Source organism: Pholis gunnellus (assembly GCF_910591455.1).
Source record: "Pholis gunnellus genome assembly, chromosome: 9".
Lineage (NCBI taxonomy): Eukaryota > Metazoa > Chordata > Actinopteri > Perciformes > Pholidae > Pholis > Pholis gunnellus.
The window spans coordinates 19,395,346-19,415,561 of NC_136535.1; the positions used below are offsets into that span (position 1 = coordinate 19,395,346).

The 20,216-nt window shown below is 39.6% G+C and overlaps 1 protein-coding gene across 1 annotated transcript; it reads left to right on the plus strand.

The window, feature by feature from the left end:
- The first annotated feature begins 10,353 nt into the window (after nucleotides 1-10,353).
- Nucleotides 10,354-18,305, plus strand: LOC306700922 (acetylcholinesterase-like). Its single transcript, XM_079166070.1, has 10 exons — nucleotides 10,354-10,445; nucleotides 11,256-11,564; nucleotides 13,879-14,113; nucleotides 14,464-14,596; nucleotides 14,695-14,846; nucleotides 15,181-15,367; nucleotides 15,859-16,169; nucleotides 16,764-16,973; nucleotides 17,068-17,225; nucleotides 17,516-18,305. The coding sequence occupies exons 2-10, from the start codon at nucleotides 11,264-11,266 to the stop codon at nucleotides 17,608-17,610; spliced, it is 1,782 nt and encodes a 593-aa protein (XP_079022196.1). The 5' UTR covers nucleotides 10,354-10,445; nucleotides 11,256-11,263; the 3' UTR covers nucleotides 17,611-18,305.
- Nucleotides 18,306-20,216: the final 1,911 nt, after the last annotated feature.

Consider the following 20,216-nt stretch of genomic DNA (forward strand, 5'->3'; position numbering starts at 1 on the left):
TTCTGCAGCACAGAGCAGTGTTCTAAATGATGGAACAGATTTGTGGTAGTGCTACCTTTAGCAGCAATCTTTTTGAGGCATATTTTGCAGGAAATAAGTGTTCTACATCTGCTCTCCTCAAACCAAACCACCTCCAAATGATAGATTTCTTTCTTTCAATTCTTCTGTGATTGGCTCCTCTCTGAGATCTTCTTCCATTTGAAATTACTGGAACACCGGGCAACATTAAACTGGAGGCCATGGTTGATCAGTTTGGGGTGTGTGTGTGTGTGTGTGTGTGTGTGTGTGTGTGTGTGTGTGTGTGTGTGAGGGAGTCTCCTGCATGAAAATATTGTTTTCATGTTTTCATGACACACATCACATTCACTATTTTGTTTTTTAACATACCCCAGCCATTAGACTCATTAGACAAGACAAGATAATTACAAACAAAGGGTGAAAACAACACATTGCAACTTTCTTTGTGCAGCACCTACTTCTGGCTACACTCCTCTTGTGTGAGTTGGCCTCAGTTCGTGGTCAACAGATAGGAGGAAACAGACAGGAACTAAACAAAACACGTCAGGGATGTGTGTCATCATCATCGCCCACCAAGTTCCCATCAAAACAATTACACACCATCAGCAGCATGCCACTCTTCCCTCTTCTACTCCTTATATGGTGCCTGCCTCTCGACAGGCTCAAACCAGATAAGACCTGCCTGATTTTTGGGAACCAATCGGTGAAACTAATGACAACATGTAAAAGGGAGTCAGTAGGGAGTCCGAATTTGGTTTATTATGTATTATGTGTCTTTTAGAGCACATATCTGAAAACTGTCAACAATTCAAAATAGTCCCCATAAGCAGTTATGAATTTATATTTGAGCTGCTGAGGGTCTGGGGACTCTATATATAAGTGTACCCCCCACCACAACAAAAACAGTTATAAATATTCATCATTCTTTGTCAAAGCTTCTGCATTAATAATAATGTGATATAATGTGTTTGTCATCATAGTCATTAGTGCTGCTTTAGTCCCACTTGTTTTCACTGGTGACAGCTAAGCACAAATCTTCTTAATACAAATCTAAAAGTTAATAGGAGCAACATTTCCCTAGCTTGCGCGCACACACACACACACACACACACACACACACACACACACACACACAGAACCAACTATGCTTGGCATGTCAGGCGCATGTGACAATTTGTGGCTTCAGCGGTTCCCATTAGAAGTTGTTACGATTGGAAATGAATACAGCTTCATTTTAATTTCACAACCACACAACTTTACTTTGATTTGTATTCACCTGCTGGCTGTTCTCTCTGACGTGTAGGTCAAACTGGGGAAAAACATGCATGGAAACGATGCACACACACACACACACACACACACACACACACACACACACACACACACACACACACACACACACACACACACACACACACACACACACACACACACACACACACACACACACACACACAGGGACACACACACATTCCATTCATAAACATATAGTCTGTATGCAAATAAGCATCTACTGTGTTAAAGGCCAAAATGATTTGAAAATGAGTTTTTTTTTTACCGCAACAAATTGAAAGTCACAAACAAGAGGCATTATGTTCATGAATGTTTGAACATGTGTGGGTGTTGGGGACAGACTGTGCTTGTGTACTTGTGTGTGTGTGTGTGTGCGTGCACCTTGGTGTTTTGTGTGAACATGTTTTTCTCCTAGTAATATGAATCAAAAATGTAATGTATCAACTTCAAAATACCCCCCCCCCCCTTCTCTCTCTCTCTCTCTCTCTCTCTCTCTCTCTGCTGGTGGACATGATCTATGTTTCCATTGAGTTACCATTTGTTACAGAACAAAAGTCACATTAAACATCTTGAAATTTGTGATGCAACAGCAAGAAAGCAAATAACTTGTTAAGGGGATAGCAGGTTTGTACTCTCTCCACTACTCATCTCAAGTCATTTGATAAACAGTAGTGTAAAAACAAATGACATTTTATGAAATATATATGTTGAAATCGAGACGATACTGTCTACCACTTCATTATTCATCTATCCCATCCCGTCTTCTAGAAAGACAAGTTTCGACTAACAGACTTACTTTTGTTTCAAATTGAATTTGGTCCTCCACTCTAAAATACCTTTCCACAATAGACTAAAAAAAAACATCCTTTCCTTTCCTCCCTCATCCATCCTTTTGCCCCTCAGTTTCCATACATTATCACCTGTGAGCCCCTCACAGTGATTAAGTCCCATCTTGCACAGCCGCACAGGCTTGGGGAGTGACATGAGAGTCAGGAATAGACAGAGAATAGTAAGGAAATGAACAATAGGAAAAAAAAGGGCAGCATACAGAGAGTAAGGATCAGGCACGGAAAATGAATAAGAACATAAACAAGTCCCCCACCTCTCTTTCTTTTACTTCAATCTCATATATAAATGTGATGGTTCTCCTCCCCGTACAAAACCCCATAGGCAATTTAAAGAAAGTAGGGCAAAATGAAATATGGCTGCAATATAAAAAACAACACTTCAGACACACAGCAGCCTGATAAGACCCTTTTGTGTGTGCACATGAGTGAGCGTGTGTCTGTGTGTGTTGGTTTCTGTGAGCATGAGCAAGTGAGGAAGACAGAGTGAGTTGAGGGGTAGGTATGTGAGCATTGGCACACTAAATGTGTCGCAATAAGGTTGAGTGTTTTTTATTAAGATTGAATCAAAAGTAGGATTTCAAATGACATTTTACACCATTGAAATGGTTGTATAATCTATCATACTGCTTCTTACTCTCTCTCTCTCTCTCTCTCTCTCCCACTCATGCACTTGCCCACACACACACACACACACACACACACACACACACACACACACACACACACACACACACAGACAACTCTTGTCCACTTGCTATCCTGCAGTCACGCTGCACTAACATTTCTCTAACCTTTTAGCCACCAGCACACTGTAGCATAAACAGGCTAAATCCCTAGTAATCTGTCTGTGACATCCATGAGGACCATGTTGACTTACTCTGAAGAGTGAAGCCTGACCCAAATATGGATGTAGGCATAAGCCAAGAATGTGACCTATTATTTAGTAATATGATGTCATGCATGATTGCATGAAGACAAAAAAAAGATGATCGTCTTTCGGTGAGGACAAATGGACATTGCGGCCTTAAGTGGCAGTGGGACATGACTGTGTTTCCTGTTTAATGTCTTAAAGACTTAAATACCCAGAATTATACACAGTGACATCAGTAAAGTGGACACTCATCTGACCTAAATATCCCGTTTTATGTGGCTGGTGGGGATTTCTTTTTAAAATATGCATCAGGTTCAAATCCAGCTTACAGTACAGAGTGCACTCTCCCCTGTCACAGCGAGGGGAAAGCATTGACCTTAAGTTTTGAACTGAATACATAAGGAGCAACATTTGAGTCAACATATATACCTAAGCCAACTTAACATATGGTCAGTTAATGGGACAGTGAGTAACATTTAGGGGGTTTATTGGCAGATACTGAACATAATATTCATAACTATGTTTTAATCGGTGTATAATCACCCGAAACTAAGAAGCGTTAAGTTTTCCTTGGCTTAGAAAAAGCCATTTATATCTACGTAGGGAGCGGGTCGTCTTTCACGCTGTCCGCCATCTTGCATCACTATGTTTCTACAGCAGCCCAGAACGGACCCTGGCTCTAGAGAGAGCCTTTCACGTTTCATGTTATCTGAAGGTAGGGCATTCTGAGACCCGGTATTAAAGGGTAGTATTGATAATCCCCGACAGTACTGCTTTTTATTCATACTTTTTAATGTTTTGATGACATATATTATAACCCTGCAGCGCTTGTATTGATTTCAAAATCAACATAAATCCAGGTTAAAGACAAAAGCTATGCTATGCTGTAACTTTATTGACATTTAAACAGATTATTTTCACAGAGAAAGCTAGAGATGACTAAAGGTTGTCTGCTTTAGTCTGCATGGAGGAAACAGTAGAACATATATGTGCAGACTTGGGCAGGTCTCACCTTGCTGAACTGGTCTGAACTGTCGTTCTGTTCCAGGATGATTTCTTGAAACTAGATTTGATATTAGCAAATTTATGCCCACCATTATGCTTTTTTTTCAGATTTTCAAACAGATAAATACATCAATTTGTTTCTTTGCTTCTATTTCTGCTACTGTCAAATACTATAATCTATTCTATATGAATATTGTACTGTAGCAGGTGCTGCCAAAAACATGGATTGTATAGCCCACTCTGTCAAAGTTGACCTTGTCAGGTCTCCATTCTGCAGTCCATTTACTCAGTAATCTAGTTAGAGCGGCATGTTCTGAAACCTGTTAACCAGCTGCCAAACATCTAAGTGACATCCCCCCCAACCCAACCAGCTACGTTCCTGTTCTCTATCAATCACTGTTCCACCAATTAGGGAAGTGTATGTCAGTGAAGGATAAGTGCTCCATTACCTCTGAAGGTTAAAATAAATGGGACGCTATTAGTTAATCTGTTGTCTGTGTCTTTGCATGTTAGTGCAAGAGTGCATCCACATGTATCCGCACGTGTCACGCATCGTATGCACCACATTGTAAAATGGTGGAAATATGACGGAGGATGTGGTGGTGCTGATTAAAGAAGTCAAGGAATTTAAACGTTGTTCAATATGTAACATTTCCCGTTCAAACGTACACAGGCTCCACCTTCTACTGAACTCTACGTGTAATACTTTCCCAATCATTAGAATGCAGTTGCCTACAAAAAAATGTGCAAACGCATAGCTGACCAATCTGGACATGTTCTCCACATTATTATGGGACTGGAGAACAGGGGTGCCAACCTCATGTCAAAAGGTAGACCACTACCAGATGAGTGGAGGCAACACCCTGGGGTGATGAAGCAGATTTGGACCCTTCACGCTTGGCCCCTGAGAGGGACAGGCTGAGGATGGCTGGTTTGTCTTCACAGGTTGTGCAGACCATCCAGGCGGCAAGAATGGGATTCAACATTATATTTTCCAAGGCAAAAGTGGTCAGGGTTCAAAATCTGGTGTGAGGAAAAAAAGTTAGATCCCCTGTTCTTTTCAGTTGGTTCTATTCTTTCCTTTTTGTTTGGTGGCTAGCGGGCTGTCTCGTGCAGTGTCGACCGCTTTGTTCGGTGGGGTAAGTGTCGAAGACATATGCACGGTGGGATTGATTCAGTTCTGGAATTTTTTTTAATACATTATTTTTTTTCATTTTTCACTTTCATATGTAGCTCCCCTTCACTCTATAGAGAGCTGTGGCGGGCCGTGCATTTTATACCTGGGCCTTCTGTGTCCTACTACAGTTGAATTACCTCCTAATAACCTCATTATGACGCATCAATCCAGCAAACCTGCAGCGGATCCACGCATTCCACCACACAAGAGCATGAGCCATTCAAATACTATTCATAAAAACGACACGATAGACAAATGAACAGTAGTAACGTTACTATGTAAAAAAACAAACGCAGTTTGTGACTTACCGAAACTTAAAGAGTTTAATCCCAGTACATCGTTTCAGTTCCAGTAAGAAGTCCTTCTCGATTCATGGAGCCAGTGATGACAGTCAAGCCTCCTCAGTTGTATTTCGCCGGTCTGCTGCGGCAGGTTCGCAGCGGGGCCGAGAGCCCGCCGGCCGGCGCTGACCGCACGTCGGGCCGCGGTTGTGGAGATGTTTCCCTGTGAAAGTGTTCGTTGAGTTGTAGATCCACTCGAGTCTCTCCAAAAGTTTTCAAATGTTATGGTGTCCTCAGGTTAGCGTAGCATAGCTCCAAACCCAGCCATAAAATGTGCAACGCTTCTCCGACGCTGTCAGCAAGAAACACCGTTCATACAAATCCTTTTCCTGGGCTGAGTCAGGGCTGACAGCTGTGGCTTTGACTGACCATTTCTTATGATGTCCAGCTTTTCCTGAAATGTCTTTCTTGAGAAAGACTCCGCCACTAAATCCGTTTCTCCTCCTTATTCAGCCATTGAGTGCTAATAAAACAAAGCAAGGTAAAAAAATAAATAAACTACACCAATCAAAACCCTAAACATGTTATAATTTCTTTCAATTTGAACTCGTACTCCTCCAACTAAGCTCTGCTGGCAAGTTAAGTTTCGTTTTCCAGTGCTCGCCCACTGACCAATCACAGCACACACTGAACCTCACTCCTGCAACGTGAGCTGGAGAAATGCTGACGTAGTTGTAGGCCAGCAGGCCGCTCTCGCGCGTCTAAGAATCTCAAACTAAAGATCTGATTGGTTGAACACTATGGCAATCAACAATATCGTCCCCATTCACTTAAACTGCACATGGAGGCACTGGTGAGTCTGCAGGCCTGGGGCCTCTCTTCTTACCTAGAGACACAGAGGTGAAATCTGATTGGATAAAAGCTCTACTTAAAACAAGCTGCACTGGAAGCAGAGCAAAACCGTAAAATGATTTGAAACCAAAAAAAAAAAGATTTGAATCTGAAATGTAAAATCTGAAACTGAAAAATATGAGAACTCAAATATCAAAATATATATGAAAGTGAAAATTGAAAAAAGAAAATGTATTCAAAATAATTCCAGAACTGAATCAAAATTGTATTCAACCCAAAAAAACTTTTCATTCACTTATTTTCATTTTGAAGACATTGCTGTATTTTTCAATGTTCAAGACCACAACTTGAACTTTCAGGCTACATTTTTTTTTTCAAATGAACAAAACTTTTGACCTGGATTTAGCTCCATACCTGTGCTTATAAAATGAGGTTTACAATATGGTAACCTTTGTTTTCTGTGATTATACTATCATTGCTGTTTGTCAAGATGTCTATCGTGACAAAATACAGTTCAACTTGGAAATGTAATTGTTAAACATCAAAGCTAGTTCCTTTATAAATATATTTAATTGGTTCTTCAGCTATTCAGGTGTGTGTTTGTTTTTTCCTCTTGGGCCTTTATTTTGTGCGATTAAGTTGCACAATAATGTATTTTTGAAGAGTTATTTTTGTCATTAATACTTTCACACAGAATGTGAATATTAAGCATCAAAAAAGTGATGCTCCTTTCTTTCAGAACTTTTTTGTTTGAATTTGTTGCATAACTATGTCTATAATGCTTAATTAAGTAAAAGATGTAAGTACCTCAAAAGTCTCCAGCTTCAAATTATTGCATACACATATACGCACACACACACACACACACACACACACACACACACACACACACACACACACACACACATTCCAATGAAATAGAGAGAGACAGAAAGAGCATGACATAAACCAATATCCCTCTCTGTGACACCATGATTGGATATTTACTATCATATTGCTCAATGCTTACACACAAAAAATGTATTAAAGGTTTTTTTTCTTCGTTTTTTTTTTATTTTTCACTGCTTATCCCTGCCTTCATAACAGCAGATTGACATTCAAAGGGCATGGGTGAAATTAACTTGTCTGTATGTGTGTGTATGTGTGAGTGTGTTTGGGGGTTACATACCAGTCCCAAGCCTATTTTGATGATGTTGGAATGAGAGAGAAAACATTGTCTCAAAGGCTCCTCTCAAATGCCTGTCATTTCTCCCTTTAATGCCTAATCCCTGATGGTGTGTGGTTATGGTGCTGTCTCATTCCTCAAACAAACTGTTGGCTTCCTTGCTCTTTCTTTCTGTCTCTCTTCCTACTTCTGTCTGTGCATATTTCTGTCTATGCCTATATCCAACTCTCCAGCTGAGCTGTACGTGTCTCTAAGGAGCCAGACCTCCCACAGCTCCCGTTCTTTTGTGTTGATGTCCAATGTTACAGCTCAGTGGTATGTTGAAATATGGTGAGACGGCGAGAGAGAGAAAGACAGGGGAGTCTGAAAAAGAAAAGATTATCTTTGTTTGGGGTTAAATGTTTTCCTGTGGTTTTAAATGCATAACTTCTTTTGCCAGGAGGAGGGATCTGTGAAAAATATATATTTTTAATCATTAATACTGATTAAATTATGAAAACCTATTTTTTTTTAAATACCAAGATAAAAAAAAAAATAGTGATAATACTAACCATTTATGGTAAAACTATCTCTCTGTCATGGGGACTGCTGTTCGTGTCTCATGTGAAATTAAAAAGTAAAACTCAGTCATCAAGTATATGATCAAGTAGTCATCAATCATCAGTCATTGTCCCGTGGGTCCTTAGTGTCGTGAGTCAATACTGTTGTTTGCCAATCTCTAGGTACATGGGTCTTTAGTCAGTCAAGTTAATGTCCACGCTGTTTTACAAAACATAAGTCAGTGTTTTTGTTGCCTAAAGATGGAGCTTTATTTTGACACATCCAAAACTGATGGTATAGGGCACCTAAAGTGTCATAGTATGAAGCTTAGGGCCACTGACCAAGCGTTATGTAAGCGTTATGTAGCGTTAAGATGGTAGTGTTGGAAATGCAAGTTAATCCAGATCTTCCTGGAATTGCCGGATTTAACTGAGATCCAAAATCATTTATGGTTGAGACAGAATATGCATACTGTAGCGTGAGAAAGAAAAGGGGCAGACACAGGAAGTGCTATAATAATGAGGAAAAAGACACTATGCCATATAAGCTTTCATTGCAGTCATAAAGGAGAATATACTGTATGTCCAGTATAAAATATATTGATTACTGATTCTGGATTTCCCTCAGAGTTATGCTTGATACCAATCAGGCATATTTCCTGCTATATATGCACAGGCATCGAGCAATAGAATAGAAAAGTAATTTTTATTGTGATGAGTAAGTTCAAAAACATGAGCCTTGTAGCAAATAATTGTTTTTTATCAAGTGCATAATACAGATAAGTGATAGAAAAGAGCGGAAGCTCAATTAAACTGTCAGGAAAAGAATATCACTTATGGTGTCAGTACGAATGTGGCATTTACAGTATGTCCTGTATGTAACACTTACACACAGCTGATATGATACGTAAAATGGTTGTTCTCATTATGTTGTTTCAACAATAATTCAGTTGGCATTTTCTTTCTACGAAACGTATTTGCCAGTATATGAACTGAAGTTCTAAGAGACAGGGTTGGAATGCAGGACATGCAAAGGAAAAGCATGTGTATTTGTGTTAAATCAACCCCTCACTGTGTTTAATGTACAACGAAGCCCTGTTTTCAACTCTGCATGACGCTCATGTTATTGTTTATTGCTGTTGAACTGATGAGAATATAATCAGAATGATGTCGTCTCTGTGTCCTGCTGAGGTGACCAGGAGAGAGGCAGTGAATCCTCCACAATTCATAGCTGACACTGGGCAAGTATCAATATACTTAATGTACTGTGAGGTATTTTTACATTACTTCCGTACTTTCTTTTTATGCTACTTCACACTTCAAATACTTTACAGAGGGAAATATTGTTCTTTGTACTCCACCTCATTAATATCACAACTGCATACTGTGGATTGTGCACATAAAATACACAATTAGATAACAACATTGAAAGGATTATTAAATATTGAACAAGATCTATACATTGGGACCTCTTAAAAAAAGGTTTTAGTTGAGTCCCATTCTCATGTTTTAGATAAGGGCTGTATGCAGTTCTACCAGAGAGACATTTCCTCTAACTTCTCAAAAGGTTTCATTTAAATAAACATTTAATGCCTTGAAAGGTAAACATATCCAATATATCACAAATGAATATTAGAGAATAGTACAGTACATTAATAGACATTTGGGTTGCAAAATGTAATTCTTTCATCTTTCCTTTCCCATTAATTATCTAATGACCTCTCAGATTTATCTTGCGACACTTTGGAGGGGACCGGCCCCTTAGTTGGGAACCACTGTTTATAAAGCAGTTAAAATGAGTCCCACCTCAACAGTACAATACAGTCAAATGCATCGTACAGACCGATGCATCAGCATTTACTAATCTAATGAAGTCATGTAAAATGATACTTCAGTCTCAGGGGCCATTTTTCTGCCTTTATACTTTTGAAAGTTTTCATTTTGCTGATAATACATTTACTTAAATACGAGTTTGAATACAGAACATGTATTTGTAATGAAGAGTTTTTAGTGTTGCACTGGTCTTTGTAGTGTACCACTGGACAGACATGTGACAGGTGACCATCGTGTTTTCCAACAAGTGTTGAATATATGAACACAGTGCAGGCCAGAAGACACAATTATTATTATTATTATTATTATTATTATTATTATTATTATTATTATTATTATTATTATTATTATTATTATTATTATAATTATTACTATTACTATTCTTTCGTAAAAAATATGTTTTTGTATTTGTATCACTTTATTATTGTTGTTGCTATTATCATAACTGTAGTAATAGTGTCACACATGGCCAGCCCAGACACTGTACAGAGGGCTTGTGTCCACGCCTTCTTCGTCCCATCAATGCGGTGTCTTCATTCACTCCAGCCAGGCTGTCTGACAAGGTAAGACGTCACTAAGGCTTTCTATGAATTGGTCCTGGTACATTCACTGTCAGGAAACGTTTGAGTCCGAGTGAGAGCGTCTCTCCCCAATTCTCTTTTTAATTAAATGCAGCTGAACGCGGCTTTTCCTCGGTGAACTCACAATGTGCTCCGTCACCGCCTCCACGAGTCAACTGCGCTTTGCATCTTTCTGATCACTCGCGGCATATTTGCTTCCAGATATTTTAAGATTACAATGGGACGCTTCTAAAGTGACGCACGTGCTGCGGGAATGACCGCCGCAGCCGCCGTTCCGTCGCGCTCTTTAATTAAAAGGAACGGGACCTTTGATCCGCACTTTTTGACAGTATCCCACCTCTCCACTGACACGGGTTAAAAATACACGCGTTCATGCCAGTGGTAGTGAAATAACAAAAATAACTTACGCAAGTTACTGTGTCTAAATTGGGAGTTTATTAAGGTGTCAGCACCCACCATACTGTATTGACATAATTTCATAAGGAGTGAATGAAAGTATAACTCATCCGTGGTAAAGTAGAGTTTAGGCCATGTCTGGTGTTCTGGCAACACCAGTTATATTATTTAGTGTAACAATTCAATCTAATAGCCTACATGTTATGTTATTACATGGTAAGTACAGTATTGACATAGCTTTGGAGTGTATAAAAGTATAACTTATCTGTTAGAGTTAAAGCCATGTCAGTTATTGTATTCATTATTTAGTGTAATAATTCAATCTAATAGGCAACATTTTTGATAAACAACAATTAATAATAAAGTGTTTGTGTGTGCTGTCTTTTTTCTCCCCAGTATTTTCCATGGCGAAGGTTTCTCCCTGTACACGCGTCACCCTTCTTCTTCTGTTACCTTTTTTCCTGACTGTATCACTTGCCACTCAAGATGACCTTGTAATCGACACCAGGCATGGGAAAGTACAAGGGAAGTTGCTTTCAGTGCTGGGTGGCAATGTTAGAGCATTTTTAGGAATTCCTTATGGGAAACCACCTCTGGGGAAACTGCGATTCAGCGCTCCAGAGCCAGTAGAGAGTTGGGAAGGAGTGAGGGATGCCACCCAATTCCCAAATTCCTGCTACCAACTGCCAGATACCACCTTTCAAGGTACGATACATGTTTACACGGATGGGCACAATGCCTACATATACAGGATATTGTGTTGTGTATATGTACTGCAGGTTATTCAAGTGGGTTAGTTAAAGCCCTGCCAACAAGGTCTAAAAAAACATGCCTGAAATGACAGCCAATACTGGATGACTCACCAGGACTATTCAGAGCCCCTGATGTCCCAAAAGAGGACACTACATTTCTTTTTGAATATACAAGTCATTATTATGTGCCAACAAAACATACATCAAATACAATTTGCAAGGTCTTCTCTGGGTTTCTTTCGTTTTTCTATTTTACTGTCAGCTGAATAGCATTTCTTGCTAAACCAAAATATGTAGTGTGCGTTTACATTGGGATGTGGCACATGAGGTGTGATACGATTCAGCACAGTAATGCACAGCACCTTCACCGCGTACCTGCTTTGGTTTTTGTGTGTGTACACGTGTACTTTGGTGAGTGTACTTGCCGAATGTTTTCATTTGGTGTACTGCAGCAGAAGTCTATTTTAAATTTATTTGAGCTGTCCTGCTTTCAGATATTTCTGCTATCTTATATTAAATGGAAAGTCCTCCTTCTGAACAAAACAAAGTACTGCTGTTGTGAACCAAGCATCATTGATGCAAACACAGAGTCCGGCCCCCCCCCCCCCCCTTGGCTTGCCGGAGCAGGGTTTGCCTTAGAATGTTCCTTTTAATTTTCCAGAATAATTAGTAATTTACAGAAACATTACGTGCAACAGTCCACCTTCTCTTCTCCCCTCTCAAACAGACAACACACCTCATAGTGGCATAGTGTGAGTGTACAGTGGGTTGTGAGGTAGTGTGCGTGTACATTGGGGTGTGTCGTAGTGTGCGTGTAGATAAACCTGCATCCTTTGAATGGTGACAAAGTTTCAAAATGCCAAAGTTTGAGATGTCAACTATTCAGCAGGGCATTTAATTGGTTTCTTCTCATATGTTGAATTGTCAGCTTGGGCTAATGAAAGACAGTAAGAAATATAAGGACCAAGGTTAACACAATCATTACATACATGAATTTGTAACATAACTCGTAAATAGATCTTGTTATGCAAAATTGATGGACTGTCCCTTTCAGTTGAAATTTTACATAATTAAATCAGACTTAGATCGGGTTAAATCTGATTTTATTGGTCCTTTGTCACACTTGAATGGCCAACATGTTGCTACCTTCAAATTGGGTCGTGTTTACTGTATTCACAACCTCGTAAGTCTACATTTTAGACTTGTGTGGAACATTTTAGCGGGTGTGGAATTCACTTTTCGTTGGATGGTAAGTTAATATATTGTAATTTTAGTGGTATAGAGTTTTGTATGTCTGAGCGAATGTTGCTATTCCCAATGGCCAAATATTTTTCCTTTGTATTGCCTTTCTTGCATTACATTACCCGCTCGCTAGCTTGCTAAATTGTTAGCCTCGGTGGCCTCTAGACTTCTACACAGCCACAGCACCGTCCATGTTGCTGCTGCCTAGCAGTGGTTTTCTCTCAACTTGAACGGCAAGAATATTATGCACACGACCACCCATGCCGTAACCACGAGCTCATGAGTTTCGTTTGAAGGCAGCATGTGACAAGGCACCAAAGAAGGTCATCTAAGTCTATGTTTGATTAGGAGATGACCTTAAAAGACCAATGTACCATCTTAAGGTAGGTGTTTCAGTGGGGAGCGGCAGTTATATAACACCATGCCACAAACGCACGCACACACTCAACTGTTTGGTGCCACTATAGCAGTTGAGCAAACAAAAATATGCATAGACAAGTACAGGCACACACAGTTTGACACAGACTAAGTCTCCCACCCAAGAGAGGGTTTGAGGCTGGGTAGAGCACACATATATCTATTTGTAGACACAGCCACCTGTCAGGGGTTGTTTCATAGCCAGCTTCTACCAGTGCCAGGCATATGTACAGAAATAATGGCCAAATTTACTCTAAATATAGATATGACAGCACAGATAGATATGGATGTTGGACCGCTGTTAATGCTTTGGACAAAGCGGTACTCAAACAAGGGATTTATTTATTTATTCACCTATGTAATTGTTCGGGAGCTATTCGTCGTAAACTGCTACACAAGTTAATTAAGTGAAACATCAGCTAATATGTAATCTTAAAATACAGCCCGCAATAAAATGTCATAATGAAGTTGAAATTGAACCGACTGTATGACTGAATTATGTTTATCTCTAAACATCTGAAAGAACAGATAGGAGTGTATGGCAATTGCTAGACTACGGTCCCAATCAGTCTCCAGTGACATTGATAAATATTGTCATTTTTTTAAAGGGTTCCAAGGTTCAGAGATGTGGAACCCAAACACTCCTTTAAGTGAAGACTGTCTGTACCTAAACGTCTGGTCCCCACGTCTCAACAAAACCCAGCCTCAGCCCGCACCACTAGCTCCTGTCCTTGTCTGGATCTATGGAGGCGGGTTCAGTCAAGGAACATCCTCTCTGGACGTTTATGATGGTCGCTTCTTGAGTAAATCTGAAGGTGTTGTTGTGGTATCAATGAATTACAGGTGAGAACTGAAGTGAACTGAAAAAAATGAAATAATGAGTGGACATAGTTACTGTATGTAACTGGAAACTGCCTGCTAATCATTAACAAGGTGAATATCTGTGAGTTGGGTCTCTCCTTTACACTTGACACACTTTTGCCTACATCGGAAGTTGCAAGAGGTCAATGGTAGTTGGTGTTGGTGCAATAAGCAAAGCAAAGGAGTATGTATACAAAAAGTCCTTACCACTATGTGCAATACCCTTCTCTTTACTCATTTAGAAGGGCTGTGGAATCGACAAGAGTAGGTGGATTTATCTTAAGTTAAACGCTGTCACCATCTTTCCTCATTCTCATGCTCATTTATTACAGAGTCGGAGCTTTTGGATTCTTGTCTATTCCTGACGACAAGAACGTCCAGAGCAATGCAGGCCTGCTGGACCAGCGCTTGGCCCTCCACTGGGTTGCCAAAAACATAGCTGCTTTTGGAGGGGATTCTACAAAGGTAAAATGTATTTGTCTTATACCCTAAAATCAGATAATAAGATTTGTTTATACTGTTTGAACAAACAATAAAACAAAGCCGTTGGCTTTTGTTTCCAGGTGACTCTGTTTGGGGAGAGCGCTGGGTCAGCATCTGTGGGCTTCCACCTGCTCTCTCCAGGCAGCCATGCTCTTTTTCAAAGGGCTGTGTTGCAGAGTGGCACTCCTAATACACCCTGGGCCACAATCAGCCAGAGTGAGACCTGGCACAGGTAAGGTGTACTAAGTCAGTCACCCTCTTACGTCTTTTCACTCCTTCCATCACTCATAGGATTTGTTATGCCACGGTTGTCATTGATTTGTTTGAAGTCGCAACATGCAACCTTTTACATGAAAGTAACATCAAATGAATAGGGTATATTCACAGCCATTTCTTTTTACTTCACCACAAGCATGGACATATACACATGGTGCTTGGTCAAAAGATTCTCAATATATTGGTTCTCTTTCTCAAAATGTGTCAACAATTTGTCTCTGTCTCCCTCACATTCCTCCTCATTCCTTCTGTCACCGATTGCCTTGCTCCCTCTCTACGTCAATATCCAGGTCTATGAAGCTGGCGATGCTACTGGGTTGTCCCCAATCTCCTTTATCTGATATGAAAGCTTGTCTGCAGCAGGCTGATCCTCTGGAAATCTCATTGAAGCAATATGATGTTCTCGTACAGCCTACAATCGTAGTCTCTCCCTTTGTCCCTTTTGTTGATGGGGACTTCCTACAAGATAAAGTCGAAGTACGTGTGTGTGTGTGTGTGTGTGTGTGTGTGTGTGTGTGTGTGTGTGTGTGTGTGTGTGTGTGTGTGTGTGTGTGTGTGTGTGTGTGTGTGTGTGTGTGTATATGGAGACACCATGTGTTCATTTGGCTATTACCCATGAAACAGGTTTTGGCGTGTTTTATAAATAAGTTTCAGCATATTTTCACAATCCTACCTCAATTAGCTGTAACAAATGTCAACATCGAAAGCTATGTTTTTTAGATTCAGCATTTGAGTAACTATATGTCGAAGCTGTCACACTTTCAAATTTAACACATGGAAATACACACAAAAAAATCAGTTGACCTAATTACAGTATATTATGTAACATGGCTACAAGTACACATCTAACAAACTTTGACCTAACCAACTGTATCCTGGTATCAGCAAAACATCAAAACCAAGTTCACTGGGTAATTACTGCAGTATTATTTTACAAAAAAAACAATTTTTTTTGTTTTTCTCTGCAGGTGTTGCTTAGTACCGGTAACCTTCCGAAGAAAGAGGTGCTGTTTGGCTTAAACAAGGATGAAGGGACCTACTTCTTAGTTTATAGAGTGCCTGGGTTTAACATCACCAGTCAGAGTCTTATCACCAGGAATGAGTTCCTGAGAGGAGTGGCCATTACAATGCGACATGCAAGTGATCTCACTAGGGATGGGGTCGTGTTCCAGTACACTGATTGGACAGATGAGAATAACAGGATGACAAACCGCGACTCACTGGGTAGTCTGGTTGGAGACCAACTGTTTGTTTGTCCTGTGCTAGAGTTCGCTCAGAGGTAATTCTGAGTTGCAATAGTATATCGCCATGTCTTGCACATTATTCTCAGCGAATCTGCACTCATCACACTGCATATTTACAATTGTGCATTTCACTTTTTTTTTAACAGATATTTCTTTTTAATGTTTTTGATTTTATATTTATTCATCTTATTTTTCACATCAATCCTTTAGTGTGGCCTTAGGAGTAGGCAAGAGTGCATATCACTTCTACATTTCTGAATTCTTGAATCCTTGTTTTGGGCACAGATTAGACAAGACAATACAATCCAGAAAAGTCCAGTTTGAGTAATCCATGAAATTGAAGATTTATTAGATACCAAAAAGCAACAAGATACCAAAAAAGCAGAAGTTGAGCCTTTGTCCTCTTATTCATATGAATGAGGGGGCTGCATTTTTATGATGCAGGTGTCGTCTGTTTGAACACTGCCCGATCCAACTGGATGATTTGGGTCCTAAAAAAATCGGATGACCAGTCAGTCCTTATTTCTTGTGGTTGTGACACATGTTCCTGTTTTATTTTCTCTAATTAACCAGACCTGGTGCAGTGCAAAAATAGTTCAATGTTGTTTGTTTATTTCTTTTTTTACCAGGTACTCTCAACGTGGCGGTAAGACTTTCCTTTATTTATTTGACCACCGGTCGTCCATCAATCCTTGGCCAGAATGGATGGGCGTTATGCACGGCTATGAGATAGAATTTGTCTTCGGAATGCCTCTGAATGCATCCCTGGGATACACAAAGAATGAAGTGAACATGACAAAGAAGTTTATGAAACACTGGGCCAACTTTGCCCGGACGGGGTATGTATAACGAGATAGACATCCAGTCACTCAAGCTGTTTGAAGACCCTCAGGGCACTGTTGAATTGTCTTGATTGGCTGTTCTTTTTGTCAGGAATCCAAGCATTGATGGTGATAACTGGCCCGTGTTCACCCCTGAACGGCAAGAGTATGTCACTCTGAACTACAACCATCCAGAACGAAGGAGGATGATGAGAGCTGAAGAGTGTCACCTATGGAACACATTCATCCCAAAAATACAGAAAGTCTCAGGTTAGACATCTATCTATCTATCTATCTATTTAGCTTCTCTATCTTATTCATCCATCCATCCATCCCTCCCAAACACTCAACACTACAATACACACAAAACTCTATAAAGTTATCTGTAGTAGGAGGCGTTGTGTCAGGCTCTGCCAAGCAGGCGTTTTGCCTTTAGTCTGTGGAGGACAGAAACATACATTTAAATGTGCATATATGTACACATCTTCTTATATTTAAAAAAAATCATTTTGTGAAAGATTACAAGATAAAAGTCCTTCTCTCTGCCTCTTTCTCCACAGATGATCTGCTGTTTTGTGTGACAGCAAATGGGATTATACTCCACTGTAACTACACCTTCCTCCTCATTCTATTGGTTATAACGTTAACCTATTGATATAGGGAGGAGACCTGCGTTCTATACAGTCATATCCAACAGCTTACATAAAATATAATTGTTTGGACTTTACTGCTGAATATTTGTATTTTTTAGATTTTTACTGTGTTAAGTGAGTGTTTTAGTTAACAAATGCTCTTGTTTGTTGAACTGTTCTTTCAATAACCAGCAGTCACAGTGATTTTTTCAGTAAGAGATGCAGCTATTCTCAGATCATGGTAGAGCAACATGCTCCCCAGCTCTGCAGGCATCGTATTTTCACGAGGTTTCAGGTAGTAGCATTTCTTTTGCAGGTACTGGTGCTGCATAATGCCCAACAATCAAATAGTGGTTGAAGTTATGACATGATGTATTTCTCATAATAGTCAGCTACCAGTTTGTTTCTACTTGTTTGTCTTTCTTTCAAACGTGTTTATATGAATTGTGCTGATTGCAGAGTAGGCTGATTAAACATTTTGAGTGCACTTGTATTGGAAAAATATGTTTGTGAACATCATGCAGTTGACTTCAATCAATCACATGTTGAAGTTTCACTTGCACTGATGCATTTTTAGCAGAAAATGCGTTATTTGCTTGTTGTCAACTAAAATCTGTCCCAATTGGCTATTACCACTTCAATGTATTAGTAATGTGTTGTCTATTGTATTTATCAGTAAGGTCCATGAACTGATTATTAAAGATTTGGATATAATGATGATCAACATTGAGGTCTATTTTGACTGATTTTACATCACCCGTGCTTCTTCCAGCAAACATGCACACAAAACACTCACCCGCTCTGACCTCCTCTACGTTATACAAAGGGCTTATTAGTTTTTTGGTATAGAATTTGGTATTTCTGAGGGAGTGTGAGAGAGACTAAGAGAGAGCGAGAGAGAGAATAACTACAAAGACAAGGAAGACAAAAGGGATCTTAGTAGAATACTACAAGGAAGTCTTTGAAGGTACAGTACCAGAGTTCTTTTAGCCACCACTGAGTATCTTCAATGTGTTAAGTCAAGGTGATGCTCCTCACTTGTTATGACCACAGGGATCAAGAAAAGCTCAAAATTAACAGCGGGAATGATAATGTGGGATAGCAAGGTTTGTGGCATTACCCTTGAGAAAACTTTAGTTTCATCGCCAAATGATACACAAATACCTTTTTTGAAGGACGAACAGCTGCTTCACAGGAGGTGAGTTGTTTTGACTCGTGTCAGTGCCACAGTTTAGTTCTCAGACATGACACTTTGACAGATATTAGGGGTGAGCTGTGATTAATGCGCATGACAGTGACAGCTTCATTAGTTAAGAGAGCATCACCTCCCACTGCGTGTCATGTGAAATTACCATTACCAACCCCCAGGGATAGCTGAGGCTGAGCAGACATTGTCGAAAGAATGACAATGCTTGATGTGAAATCCGCATTTCTGCCCATCCACACTACAATGCAACCCCAGAGTTTCCAAACTAACACAGCATCGGTAGCGCTTTCAAACGCCTCCGTTTTGGGGGTTTTAAAAACTCCGGAGTAGTGTGGATGCTAGGCGTAAATGTAGCAAAAGATATGCATTTCAAAACGAAAATGTAGTAGTATATATATATATGTAGATAGTATATGTAGATATACCTTATCCACAGCAATTATCTCATCATCTCGCCAACTTTTTTTGCTAACTGATTATGTGTTTCAGTAAGGTTTCAGTGTGGATTTGATACTTTCTTCGTACATGAATACAAACTAAATATGTTTGCGCTTTGGACTGATTGGTTAAACAAACAACCTTGAGGTCTGGGAGAGTAAAAATATGCTTTTTCACAAATGCTGACATTTTCAGAAAGAATGAGACACTAATTAGCAGATTATTCGATAATGAAAATAATCATTAGTTGCAGCCCTAAATGCGGACTTTAAGCAGTTGGATTTTTCAATGAGGGACACAAGCGATACAGAGTGACATGCAATTACAGTAGAGGCACTGATCACATGTTCATACTGTATAAGACCTGTCCAGTCCTGTGTACGTTTTCAATTTTGTAAACCTGATTGTGACCTGAGATGTGTAAAGGCCCTCTAGGAATTTCCTAAAATATGCCCCAATATTGATAGTCACTGAGCAACTGCTTTGCATGCCCATTAAATGGATCCATGCCTGGTCAAATCTTTATCATCTTTTTAAAAAAACTCTGTAATACTTCATGACCTATTCACTATGCTATTATGGTCCCTTTTAGGGTTTCCTTCTTGTTTTCTTTTCCTTTAGCTCCGGGTTCATGGTTATTTCATTCTATATAATGTCTACTTTATGATGTTTCCCATTATATTAAACTATGCTGGATCTGTACCTTAATACATCAACTCATAACTTTGTTGTGGTAATAGCAACAAAGGCAGTTTAACGCTTTCTTCAAATAATATAATATGTACCTTTTTAACGACAGATATACAAAAAGACATGTCAAATCTAAGATATACATATATGAGCAGCTTGGATCACGTTGTCAAATACATAACTAGCCTACCACATGAACTCTTTCCCCTCAAACCCTTTTAACACAGCTCCAACAGGGTACATTGAAACATCCTTTTTTCACAAGCTATTCAGTTTAATACCATGTATATATAA

Coding starts and splice junctions, on each gene's coding strand:
- LOC306700922 (XM_079166070.1), top strand. CDS start 11,264: ATGGCGAAGGTTTCTCCCTGTACACGCGTCACCCTTCTTCTTCTGTTA. Junction 14,114..14,463: donor GTGGTATCAATGAATTACAG/GTGAGAACTGAA, acceptor CATTTATTACAG/AGTCGGAGCTTTTGGATTCT. Junction 15,368..15,858: donor TCCTACAAGATAAAGTCGAA/GTACGTGTGTGT, acceptor TTTTCTCTGCAG/GTGTTGCTTAGTACCGGTAA.